Source organism: Enhydra lutris, unplaced genomic scaffold (genome assembly GCF_002288905.1).
Source record: "Enhydra lutris kenyoni isolate GAN:26980312 unplaced genomic scaffold, ASM228890v2 scaffoldscaffold5, whole genome shotgun sequence".
Taxonomy (NCBI): Eukaryota; Metazoa; Chordata; class Mammalia; order Carnivora; family Mustelidae; genus Enhydra; species Enhydra lutris.
Genome location: NW_019154089.1, coordinates 35,483,105 through 35,496,587, shown reverse-complemented (window position 1 = coordinate 35,496,587; position 13,483 = coordinate 35,483,105). Strand labels below are relative to the sequence as shown.

Below are 13,483 nucleotides of genomic sequence, written 5' to 3'. Positions count from 1 at the left end.
TTATGTATTAGAAAATATGCAAGCACAACTTAATGGAAGGAAAATGATACTACCGGTTTCTGAGAAATTGGGAGAGCTATCTTCCATTTGTGAGACTAGTGGGATCTGGGAGTGTGAAGGAATCACATTGGATTTTTCCTTTTATTTGAGGTTGGGTCAGATGTTAGTGATTTTCAGAGTAGCCAATCCCTTTTAAGAAAGGAAAATTTATATGGGAACTGTAAAATATATTTAAAAAGCGCAGTTGCTCTGGTTTGTATGAAGTAATGGGAAATATTAAAACTTGAAAACCATAGGCTTAGATAACTGTTAGTACCTTCTACTGTCCATCCGTAGCTTTGAAGTTCTGAAAAATTAAGGATCAGTAAGAACATCTGAAATTACCTTTTTTTTTTCCCCTTTGGGACTCTGAGCCACACAAGAAATAGAACAATTTCTCATTCTGCCTTAGTCTAAGTACATTAGTTTAAGACCTAAAATCCAGATTCTTGCTATTGATATTCTCTTAACCATGCTTACAGGTAAACTGGTCTCCAGTATGACTGGGAAAGTATTTTGTATTGATCTAGTGCCTGTAATCTGGAGAAAATACAGACTAGCCTTGAACTAATTGCTTAGATTTTGGTGAAGAATAATACAATGCACTAGATAAGGATAAACAGATCTCCACAAATTGTTCAGGTTTGACCAGTCTGTTTTGCCCGTCCTTTGAGAAAACTGAAGTAAAATTTCTTGCCTGTTTTTTATACTGAAATTGATCTGTACATGTCTCTGTTTACCTGTGTGTTTAACTTCAGGATGATTTTATCTCCTCAAATGAAAAATTGGATTTTATTTCATGCCAGATATTTTTTCCAGAAAGTTTTGTTTTGAAAATGACTGACAGTAATTGAGGACTTACTGTGTGTGTGCCAGCTGCTTCTCTTAATACTCACAGATAATAAGGATACTAACTTTAAATCATCATGATTTTGAGGTGTTGAGATTATTTTGTTGAGTAATAACATTTTGTTTAACTCACCCATTTTCAGATTATTTTTGGTGTCATCATGAAGTAAGCTCAGAATTTTTAGATTTTGTGGTTCTTGATTAAAGATACTAAAAAATTTTCTGATTTAGTTAGACTAAAAATGTGATCATATATGCCTCTGTGTCAAAATTTATCACTCTTGAATCTAATACTGCCACAAATAAGAAGTGTTTGGATGGGACGCCTGGGTGGCTCAGTCGGTTAAGCAGCTGCCTTCCACTCAGGTCATGATCCCAGGATGCCGGGATCGAGTCCCACGTAGGGCTCCCGGCTCTGTGGGGAACCTACTTCTCCCTCTGCCTGCTGTTCTCCCTACTTGTGCTCACTTGCTCTTTCTCTCTCTCTGACAAATAAATAAATAAAACCTAAAAAAAAAAAAAAAAAAAAAAAAAGAATGTGTTTGGAATCTTAGAACCAGAACACTCTTAATTGGGTTTAAAAATACGGAGAAGTTAACTATAGGGTGCATGCTAGAAATATGTACCTTTGATTTTCTTATATTCATTTTGAAGAAATTGACTGTTGGGAATAATGAATTCTTTATCGTGAATCGTCCCCTTCCCCTTACTATTCATCTCATTGCAATAAATTTGACTAAAAATCCTGTCTGTGTGGGTTTTATTTGTTCTTATGGTTTTTATTTTTTAAAACCAAGAGCTGTTCTTGTGCCTTGTTGTACTTTGACTTGTTTTTTTTTTTTTAAGATTTTGTTTGTTTATTTGACAGACAGAGATCACAAGTAGGCAGAGAGGCAGGCGGAGAGAGAGGAGGAAGCAGGCTCCCCACTGAGCAGAGAGCCCGATGCGGGGCTGGATCCCAGGCCCTGGGATCATGACCTGAGCCAAAGGCAGAGGCTTTAATCCACTGAGCCACCCAGGCACCCCGAGTTTCATTTATTTATTTATTTATTTTATTTAATTAATTAATTTATTTATTTTAAAGATTTTATTTATTTGTCAGAGAGAGAAAGAGAGAGAGAGATCACAAGTAGGCCGAGAGGCAGGCAGAGGCAGAGGGAGAAGCATGTTCCCTGACGAGCAAGGAGCCCGATGTGGGACTCGATCCCCGGATGCTGGGATCGTGACCTGAGCCAAAGGCAGCCACTTAACCAACTGAGCCACCCAGGTGTCCCCCGAGTTTTATTTAAATGATTATATTTCCTCCCCTGCCACTTTCCTCCTTGTACTTGATATTTCACTTTGAACATACTTGACATTGTTTTCCCCCCAGGTTGAATTGACCAAAGCAATGGTTATGGAGAAGCCTAGTCCCCTGCTGGTCGGGCGGGAATTTGTGAGACAGTATTACACGCTGCTGAACCAGGCCCCAGACATGCTACACAGGTAAGACATTATTTTTTACCCTGTGAGTACTTAATACTACTAGAGTCTCTTAATGCATCATGCACCTTGTAGGGCTGTTGCATAATAGTGCTTGGTACATAAGAACCAGTAAATAATTTCTGTTAAAATTATTTTTTAAAAAGATTTTAAAAGATTTATTTATTTATTTGAGGGCGTGAGCCTGCACAGGTGCTAGCAGGGGGAGGGGCAAAAGGTGAGGGAGAGAATCCCAAGCAGACTCCCTGCTGAGTGTGCAGCCCATGGTAGGACTGTCCCACGACCCTGAGACCATGACCTGAGCTGAAATCGAGAGTCAGATGCTTAATTGAGTGAGCTCCCCAGGTATCCCTAAAATCATAATTTTAAATAGAATATACAAGTAGAAAGAAATTAGACTAAGTTACCTAAACTTACCCATTATCAGAAAAATAGTGTCTGAGAATATAAAGGTATATTTATGCTTTTGTTTGTTTTTTTGTGCTGTTTTTGATGAATCTTGAATATTTAGTGAATGTGTTGAAGACTGTTCCTGTAATAATACTTTTGTGTTGTGTTGATGTGCTTTTGAAAATTGGGGAAACTTCAGTGGAAATGGTATAGGCTTGTAAATTAAGTTTATGAAGTAAACATGGAAAGTTTAGTAAAAACCATATTTGCAATTTTTTTCTCTATATGCAGATTTTTTACATACTGTCTTTTAGCTTTTCTACTTGATAATCTGGGGTCCTCCTTAAGGGTACTGCATGTATTAACATTAATTTTAGCATCTTATAGAGATGTAGCATACTTTAATCCCCACTGATGAATTTTTCTTGGTTGCTTCCATTATTTCCTCTTACAAACAGTCTTGCATTATACAGGACTATAAATATGTCTACTTACGTGGACTTGTTAGAATGATTTCTTGTTTCTTTTCTTTTCTTTTCTTTTTTTTTAAAGATTTATTAGAGCAAGAGTGTGCATGTGCTTGGCAGGGACAGAGGGAGAGGGAGAGAGAGTCCTAAGCAGACTTCTTACTGAGTGTGGAGCTGGATGTGGGGTTCAATTTCATGACCCTGACATCAAGACCTGAGCTGAAACCAGCAGTTGGACATTTACTAACTGTGCCACTGAGGCGCTCCTAGAATATTTCTTAGAGTTCCTAAAATGTGTATTTGCTGGACCAGACTATTTTCCTCTATACGTTGACGAGCTTGCGTATTAGGTACTACATGCTTATTGGGTGCAAAAGGAAATTTATAAATTTGTTTTGAATTTTGCTCTGAAAATGGAAAATACCTCATATTCTTTTAAGGCTTTATAGTTTTCCAGTTTTACGTGTTTCTTATAGGTCTTTACAAAAACCTTTAGTAAAGCATTGTTAGGATAGCTTTATTTTTCAGATAAAGATGGTAAGGGGTTAAAAATTTGCTGGTGTTGACATGACTGTTAACTGATTGAACAGGTTTTAAAGCTTTTTCCTTTTTTCTTTTTATGTTTTATGTCAGAATTTGATTCTGTGCCCTCAGGTTAGATAAGTTTGGAAATTTGAAAAGGAGCAGGAGTTGAAAGATAATTAAATGAGTCAATATGTTTCTTGTCAATATTGATGTATATTGACGTCAGCACCTCTTTTTTCACATTTTATCTCTGAAGTACAGCTTAGATACACAGGCATATCTCATTTTATTGTGTTTTGCTTTATGGTGCTTTGCAGATATTTTGCAAATATTTTTCAAATTTTTTCATTATTATATTTGTTAATGGTAATCTATGATCACTGATCTTTGTTATTATTATAGTTATATTGGGGTTCATGCCCATCCATATAAGACCATGAACTTAATGTTCAATAAATGTTTTGTGTCTTCTGACTCCTCCACCAATGGCTGTATCCCATCTCTCTCCCTGTTTCCTGAGACACAACAATATTGAAATTAGGCCAGTTATTTAACCTTATTACAATTGCTTTTTACTGTTAAGTGAAAGGAAGAGTCCCATGTTTCTTCCTTAAAAGCCACAAGTAAGCTTAATGAGGAGGGAATGCTGAAAGCTAGGACAGGCCAAAAGCTAGACCTCTTGGACCAGTTAGCTAAGTTCTGAGAGCAAAGCAGAAGTTTTTGAAATTAAAAGTGCTACTGGAATGAACGCACAAGTAATAAGAAAGCAGAACAGCCTTATTGTGGATATGGAGAAAGTTTGAGTAGTTTGAAGATTGAACAAGCCACAACATAATGGAAATTTATTTTAATGGAAATTAAGCCAAAGTCTAATCCAGAGCAAGGCCCTTACTCTTCAGTTCTGTGAAGGCGGACCGGTGACACAGCTGCCGCGGTAGAGTTTGAAGCTGGCAGGCATTGGTTCGTGAGGTTTAAGGGAAGAAGCTCTTTCCATAAAATGAAAGTGCAAGGCGAAGCAGCAAGTGCTGATGTGGAAGCCGCAGCGAGTTCTTCAGATCTAGCTAAGGGAATTAATGAAGGCGGCTACACCACACAACAGATTTTCAGGGTAGATGAAACAGCCTTGTATTACTGGAAGTGATTCATGGGAAGATGTCAAAATATCAAGAGAACAGGAGTGAAGAAGTTGATTCCAGCCCTCATAGATGATTTTCGTGGGTTCACAACTTTAGTGGCGGAAGTAACTGCAGATGGGGTGGAAATAGCAAGAGAATGAGAATGAGAAGTGGAGCCTGAAGATGGAACTGAATTGCTGCGGTAACTTTTAAGACTTGAACCAATGAGGAACTGCTTATGGATGAGCAAAGAAAGTGATTTCTTGAATGGGATCTACCGGTGAAGACGCTGTGAAGATTGTTGAAATGACAACATGATAGGTTATTACATAAACTGAGTTGTTAAGGCAATGTCAGGATTAACTGAAAGGATTAACTTCCAGTTTTGAAAGAAGTTCTGTGAGTAAAATGCTTCAAACAGCATCACACACTGTAGAGAAATTGTTAGTGAAAGGACGAGTCAATTGATGGGGGAAACTTCATTGTGGTCTTTAAGAAATTGGCATGGCCGCCCAGCCTTCTGCATGTTCTACCCTGATCAGTCAGCAGCCATCCACATTGAGGTAAGAGCCTCCACGAGCAAAAAGATTGGGACTCACTGAAAGCACAGGTGATGGTTAGCAATTTTTAGCAGTATAGTGTTTTTTAATGTATGTGCACTGTTTTTATAGAATTACTGTTGCACACTTGATAGACTATAGTGTAGACATAACTCTATATGCACTGGAAAACCAAAAAAGTTTTTCAACTCTATTTATTGCAATATTCTCTTCCTTGTGGTCTGGAACCGAACTTGAAATGTCTGTGAGATAATGCCTGTAATGAAAAGTGGATTAGCCAGGGACGCCTAGGGGGCTCAGTGGGTGAGGTGTTTGCCTTCTGCTCAGGTCATGATCCCAGGGTCCTGGAATCAGGTCTTGCGTTGGGCTTCTTGCTCAGGAGGGGGTCTGCCTCTCCCTCTGCCCGTCTCTCCCCCTACTTGTGTGTGCCCTCTCTGACAGGGAAAAGTGGATTAGCCATCAGTGAACTGATTCACTGGCTGACTCACAGCCTTTTATAACTTTAAAATTTTCAGGGTATACTTGGGGTAACTGTGGGCCCAAATCTGTTTTCTTTTTGGGAGGGCAGGCAGAATCAGGATGTTGAATGACATGTATGGGTTCATTTGTGAAAAGTTGTATACCTGTAGTGTAGCTATCAAGAAATCCTAATAGCAGTTATCTCTGCATTGTGGCACTTTTGGTTATGTCTGTGTCAGGTTTTCCTGATCCAGTATTAAAATGAAAACAAAACAGTTGAGGGTATAGATGAATTATAGCTATGGGAACTTAAAGTTTGAAGTTCTTAATGCATCAGCAGAATTGTTAAATTACTTTTAAACCTCAACTGCGTGAGTTACTGGGTTTTTATTTTATTTCACGTTAAGTAGGCTCTGTGCCCATCATGGAGCCCAACGTGGGGCTTGAACTCTCAGAACCCAGATCAAGGTCTCAGCCGAGATCAAGAGTTGCACTTAAATGACTGAGCCACGCAGCTGTCTAGTAACTGGGTTTTTCATGGAAACCCCTCACGTGCATTCTCAGATCTATAGAAGGATTGGACTCTCCAAGCCTATGAGAGGGTATAGATGGCCTTACCTGTATCCAAACTGCCTGTTGGCTTCTAGAGTGAAAACAGAAACTTCTGTTTCATTCTAAGTAAGTAGCCGTCCTGACATGAACTAAAAGATCTTTGCCGGTGCAGTCATCCTACTCTGAAATCTGGAGCTTACATCTTGTAAAATAAGTGTTCTGCCTCATTGACCAAATCTGTTTTGTTCAGCAAATCTTGAGTGACATGAAGTAAGGGGGTAGATCTATGATTCTATACAGAGATGAAAAAGAAAACACATCTTGCTTTCAGGAGTCTGCCATTGAGGCAAGTGGGTACCAAACAAAATATAAGTATCTAGTTTTGGCTACTTGAAACTGACAAGAAAATTGTCTGTTTTTCAGGTTTTATGGAAAGAACTCTTCTTATGTCCATGGGGGATTGGATTCAAATGGAAAGCCAGCAGATGCTGTCTATGGACAGAAAGTAAGCATCCCAGGCTTTCTGCAGCTTGTTAACGCAACTAGAAAATAACCCATACAATTGAGGCAGATAAGTATTTGGTAGATTTACTGATACTTAAAGATCAAATTTCCAAATTTCTTTTTTAGAAATTTTGGTATTCGTAATGATTTGGTAAATATAGCCATTGGAAAGCTTAGAGCGTCATATTTGTTCATTTTGAATCCTGTAGTCTGAAGGTTTTTTGTTTAGGAGGTTATTTTATTTTAGCATGAGGATCATTCATTTAAACATTTTTTAGGTATGTCAATTCAGTTTAACAGTTTTAAAAAGTTCAAGGTGGTCACTGGGAATGAACTGTTTTAAGGCAAATTTAGAGTATGGGCTGTGTAGTTTGTAATTTAAGTATGCAAATTAACTCTACTTGTGTTGTATCAGGAAGTTCTTTGTTGTTGGAAATTTGTGTAAATGTTACCTAAGTCATTAACTCTTGCTTTGATTCCTTAGGAGATCCATAGGAAAGTGATGTCACAAAACTTTACCAATTGCCACACTAAGATTCGCCATGTTGATGCTCATGCCACTCTGAATGATGGTGTAGTGGTCCAGGTGATGGGGTTGCTCTCTAATAACAACCAGGCTTTGAGGAGATTCATGCAGACTTTTGTCCTTGCTCCTGAGGTATGAAAAAAGAAACAATGAAAGTTTGTGCATATCTTTTAAGAAACTATTCATTTTGAATTTCAAACTTAGAGAAAAGTTATAATAATAGTACAATAATTCATACTCCTTACCTAGAACCACTGCCAGCACTTGCCTATATGTTTGTTATTCTTTTTCTGTTTACCTGTCATTTTAATTCAAAATCATTTTGAAAATAGGTTGGAGGCATCAAGCCTAGTCATCCTTAGATAATTCAGTGAGCATTTCCTAAGTGTAAGGTATACTCTTTCATAACCACAGTACAGTTAACAATTTAGGAAGTACTGATGTTAATACAATTAGGATTCTGTAGCCCATATTTAAATTTTGGTGTTTGTTCCAGGAATATCCAATGTATTTTTTTTTCCTGGTCCAAGATTCAATCCAAAATTACACATAATATTGCTGTCATGTCTCTTCAGTCTCCTTTAACGTGCAATAATTCTTTAATTTTCTGTTTTTTATGGCATTGACATTTTTAAAGAGCGCAAAGTACTTTGCAGACTACCTCAGTTTGAATTGTCTATTTCTTTATGATTAGATTTAGGTTATACACACATTAGTCTTTTAGTGCCTCACATTAGGAAGGCACTGGATGTCATTTACTCCTATCTATTAGTGATGTTAATAATTAATGACTAAGTTAAGGTGATGGTCACCACGTTTTGCCACTGTGAAGGTAGCATTTTTATTTTTCTTACTAGTAAATTGTGGTTGCTGTCTTTGAGACTGTCTTGTTCTTCATCAGACTTTGCTAGTTTTAGCATCATTGTTGCTGGAGTCAGCTGCTACTCTGATGGTAATAAATGGTGATTATCTATTTCTATCATTTGGTATTCATTAGTTGGCATTTTACAGTACTCTGCCTTCTGTTTGCTGTTATTTGTGGAGTCTTTGTTTATTTCATGGATTTAAACCACTAATTAATGTCTGTGAACCACTAGTTAATGTCTAAAATACCCCAGGTCTATTAAGTCTGAGCTCCTTCAAGCTGGCTTCTGTTATTTGTTTTGGCAAAGGGACCACTTCATAACTTTTGTGAAACAAGATGTTTCAGTCTCATCTTGGACTCTCCCTGCTCCAGCCCCAGCTCCTGTTTGGCATCTGCTATTTCTTCAAGGAGTCCTGGTTCTTTTTAGTTAACCATGCTTGTCACGAAAGGGCCACACGTTTATTTGAGTAATTACATTTGTACTGTCTTTCTGACTGGTGCAGACTGAATAGAGTCAGGGCACCTATCTCCATAAGCATGTGGAAGTGGCTCAGTAGTGATTAGATGTTTTCTCTAGCATTATCCTTAAGATAATTTTCTGTCTGGAATGATGAATCTAAAGCCCCAATCTTTTTACTCTTAGAATATACTTACTATCTTTTTGAAAAATTACAGGTTTTTAGTCATGAATTTTAGAGGATGGCTTAGATTACCTGTAGAGTAAAACTTGATGGACTTCTAACTATACAAAGAATCATGTGGGATATGATTACCAATTATTTCCAGTTAAAGTTCCTTCTCCTGTTAAAGAGGAAGAATCTAACATTATCTTAGTATGATGCATTGTTACATGAACTGTCTCAAAGCAAATACTAATACTCAAAGCTGTAAGATGGTATCTTTTTTTTTTTGAACAAATGAGACAGTGTTAGACACTGAGTAACTAGTTATGACATAGTTGGATTTATACTCTGATGTGTCTTCTGCCTAGTGTGGGCAAACCTTTCAGCTGTACCATCATTGAGTGCTTATATCAATATTGTTGGATACAGATTAAGGGAATTTTAAATACCTGCTGCGGTTGGTAGTATGTATTTATTGTTCAAAAAATGATTTGAGGTGTGTGGCATCTTATATACTTAGAGTTTTACTAATGTTTGGATATTCGTCTGGTGGTATTTTAAGGAAGCAATATATTTGACTGTGGTTTTTAATGGCTGTAATGTAGAGCAGGGTTTTTCATGGTGTTATTAACATTTTGGGCAAATAATTTTCTTGTGGCTGGCTGTTCTGTGCATTGTGGGATGTTTAGCAGCACCCTTGCTCTCTTCTCAAGCTTCAGTTGCACTCCCCATGTGAAAACTGAAATCTCTCCAAACACTGTCGAATGTCTTCTGTTGGTGCATATTTTCCGTAGCTGAGAATCACTGGTGTAGGGTGGTTTGGCTTTTTGAAAGTCTGCTGAATAAATGAAAAGTTTTTGTTGGCATTGCAGGGCTCTGTTGCAAATAAATTCTACGTTCACAATGATATCTTCAGATACCAAGATGAGGTCTTTGGTGGCTTTGTAACTGAGCCTCAGGAGGGTAAGTTAATTGTCTAAATAATTATTATTTTTTTTTTGATGGCATGAGGTTGACTTGAAGAGAGTATGGGTTTCTTGAATGTTTTTATTACAGTCTATATTCTTCATTAATAACTTCTAATTGTCAAGATGGAGGAAGGGTCTGAGTTTTTGAACCTATGTGGAACTGATAGGTTAGCTTTTTTCATGGAAGACCTAAAACTCCTTAATAATAGGTAATTACTCACTGCAACAGTGTTAAGCATTTTTGCCACAATTTCCACAGGACACCATGAAGTCCAGATGATACCTGCATTGGAGTGGGGTTCATTATAGGAGTGGAACCTTAAGTTTAAGGAATCAAAATCTTTATAATGGGCAGTAAACATACCTGCCCTGTGCTCTGGAGGGAGACACTATTTTTCTGAGGCTGTTTGCTGTATAAATGTTCTTAAAAGATAGTTCGTAACAAGATGTGCAGATACATGAGAAAGCCATGACGAATTGTCTCTAAACACTAATAATAGTCAGTGTATTAGTGTTTTCTATATGGCTGAAATGAGTCTAAGTGCTTTATATTTATTGTGTAATACAACAGGCTTATAAGTAAGTACTTTAAGTACTGTTCTCATTTAATGGATTAGGGCACTGAGATGCCGAGAAGTAATTTGCTTGATACTGTATAGCTAGTTAGGTGGTGGAGCCTGCATTGGACTATGGACAGTATGACCTCAGACTCCCATGTTCGTAACCCAAACACTGTAATAGCCTTAATTCTGTCCTTAGAGCCTTTGCCATGATACCACCAAATTGCAGCATTTGCTTTATTTTATTTATTTCATTACTTCTTTTTATTTTAGTTTCGTATGTAAGATAAGTGATTCCATAATTTCATATAATCCTATTGCTCATTACATATACACCTCTTAATCCCCAACACATATTTAACCCATTCTTCCACCCACCTCATTACTTTTTTGATAATGATGAGCATTGTGAAAGTAAATAGAAAGCTGACTTTTGAACAACATGGGGGTTAGGAGCACTCCACACCCCCGCCCCCCCACAATTGAAAATCCCAGTGTAACTTTTCACTCTATAAAAATTAAACTGCTAATAGCCCATTGTTGACTGGAAACTTTACTGATAACAAATAGTCAATAAACACATATTTTGTATATGTATTATATACTGTATTCTTAAGGTAAAGAAAAGGAAGTACTGTTAAAATCTTTATAAGGGGGAGTGCCTGGGTGCCTCAGTCATTAAGCGTCTGCCTTTGGCTCAGGTCATGATACCAGGTTCCTGGATCTAGCCCTGAGTCGGGCTCCCTGCTCAGCAGGGAGTCTGCTTCTCTCTTTTCTACTCCCCCTGCTTGTGTACACTCTCTAGCTGTCTCTGTCTCTCTCTGTAAAATAAATAAAATTTAAAAACCTTTATAAGAAAGAGAAAATACATTTATAGTATTGTAGCGTATATATTTGTCCAGAAAAATCTGCGTATAAGTGGACCCGCACAGCTCAAACCCTCTTGTGCAAGGGTCATCTCTATTTGAGAATTAAATAAGCACTAATTACTTGAATTTTGTTTTCTTACATAGAATCTGAGGAAGAGGTAGAGGAACCTGAAGAAAGACAGCAGACACCTGAGGTGGTACCCGATGATTCTGGAACTTTCTATGATCAGACCGTCAGGTAAGAAAAACTTTGTTCATCTGTCAGGAGCTGCATGAGAAGTTGGTTGTCTTGTCTTCCCCTTTGTTAGAGGGGGGTCATATTCTCTCAGAATTATGTCAGAATAGAACAGTAATTTCTTAGAAAAAAGGTTTTGCTTTTGATTATCTGAGCTGAGAAAAATGCTATAACTTGCTTGGCAGTAAGTGAAAAATAGGTTTTGGGATTTCTTATCAAGTATTTAATACATGAAGGCATTGGATTAAGTGCTTTGGGGGGCATAAATTTGTTCAAGGACTTAAAGATCAGGCATAAATTGATAAAAATTCAGACATGAATTAAATAGCAGTTAGTTTCATTAATTAACTCAGACACTAAACGTGTGACTGTCTTAAGCTGTGTTTTTTCCTCTGTATCCAGAACAGAAATTTGTTTGATAGGAATAGAAATGAATATCTACTAGATGCCATGTGATATGAAACTGTTGGTGTTAGTATTTCGTGATTAAAGGATATTTTTATGTATTTCTCAAGGTGTGGTGATGGACTATAACCACATTACTCACCTGGGTTGCTAGTTGAAAATAATCTATTGTCCCACCACAAACATGCCAAATTAGAATTTCAGGGGGAAAAACTGCAACATTAACATTGCTTGTGCTTTAAGAGCTAGTATTCTGAATCGTAACTAAAATTTCTTTATAATGAGAGGCTTTTTTGATGGTAAAAATTGCATAATATAAAATTTACCTTCTTAACCATTTTTAAGTGAATTGTGTAGTAATGTTTATATGCATATAATTGTGCAACAGATCTCTAGAACTTTTCATCTCGCAAAACTACAACTATACCCTTTGGAAAACTCTTTCCCCCTTTCCTACAGCCTATTAATCTTTTGTTATATGTAGTAGGTAAATTGTGAGAGGTTTTTGTGTTGTAACAGAAATCATAATTTGGTTCATTTCGATTTATTTTGATGTATTTGCTTATCAGAATTTAGCAAATCTGATTGCAGTTAAGATTTGGTCATTGAGTGCTCTACTAAAAAGTTGTCTTGTTTTAATATTCAGATATGGAATTCCTAGATTTTTTTTGGAGAGAGGGAGCTATTTTTTGGTTCAGGTCTCTATAGTTAATAAACACTTGGGAATTTCTTGCTAAATCAGTAGAGGCAGAATGATATTTCTCAAATTTTCCTATGAAAGCAATGACTTAGAAGAACATTTAGAGGAACCTGTTGCTGAACCAGAGCCAGATCCTGAACCAGAACAAGAACAGGAACCTGTGTCTGAAATCCAGGAGGAAAAGTCTGAGCCAGTACTGGAAGAAACTGCTCCTGAGGATGCACAGAAGAGTTCTTCCCCAGCACCTACAGACATAACTCAGACAGTACAGGAAGACTTGAGGGTATGCAATGTGTCTTTATTCTTACTCTGTTTCTGGTTTATTTTTAAAGATCTTTCTTTTCCTTTATTATTGTTACATTGGCTTTTGTAGGCACATTTTATGGTTCAGGGAAATTTCTTACATATTGAGCCATACCTCAGATAAGAAGTAAGTTGCATATCATTTTATGTAAGTAACTGTCCTCCCCTCCCAAGGCAACTTGAATACTTTATATTAGAGCAGAAATTTCAGATGCTCTTTTATCACCATATCCTTAACCTCTTATTTTTTAAATATTTTGTTTCAAACCGTAACTTGTTTCTTAAAACCAGTAAGTGATAGTGTATCTTTTTGAAAAATACTATGGCACAATAGACTTACTCCTGCTTTTTTCCTGAAATCTAATTGAGGATAACTTTACAGTAGAAGTAGAAACTGTGAAATGTAGCTGTTCTTCTAATTAGAATACTTGATTTCAAAAATTTGAAACTTTGCAGTTAGTCCTCATAACTGAAATCACAGAACCTT

At 37.0% G+C, this 13,483-nt stretch overlaps 1 protein-coding gene across 2 annotated transcripts in view; it reads left to right on the top strand.

The window, feature by feature from the left end:
• LOC111140890 (G3BP stress granule assembly factor 1) overlaps positions 1–13,483 on the top strand; it is a 37,115-nt gene that overhangs the window by 10,404 nt on the left and 13,228 nt on the right. For both annotated transcript variants that reach the window (XM_022493139.1, XM_022493140.1), the window contains exons 2-7: positions 2,261–2,373; positions 6,862–6,943; positions 7,427–7,600; positions 9,829–9,919; positions 11,498–11,591; positions 12,775–12,976. In XM_022493139.1, the coding sequence (XP_022348847.1) occupies positions 2,279–2,373; positions 6,862–6,943; positions 7,427–7,600; positions 9,829–9,919; positions 11,498–11,591; positions 12,775–12,976 (738 nt within the window). In that variant the 5' untranslated portion in view covers positions 2,261–2,278. The remainder of the gene's footprint in view (positions 1–2,260; positions 2,374–6,861; positions 6,944–7,426; positions 7,601–9,828; positions 9,920–11,497; positions 11,592–12,774; positions 12,977–13,483) is intronic.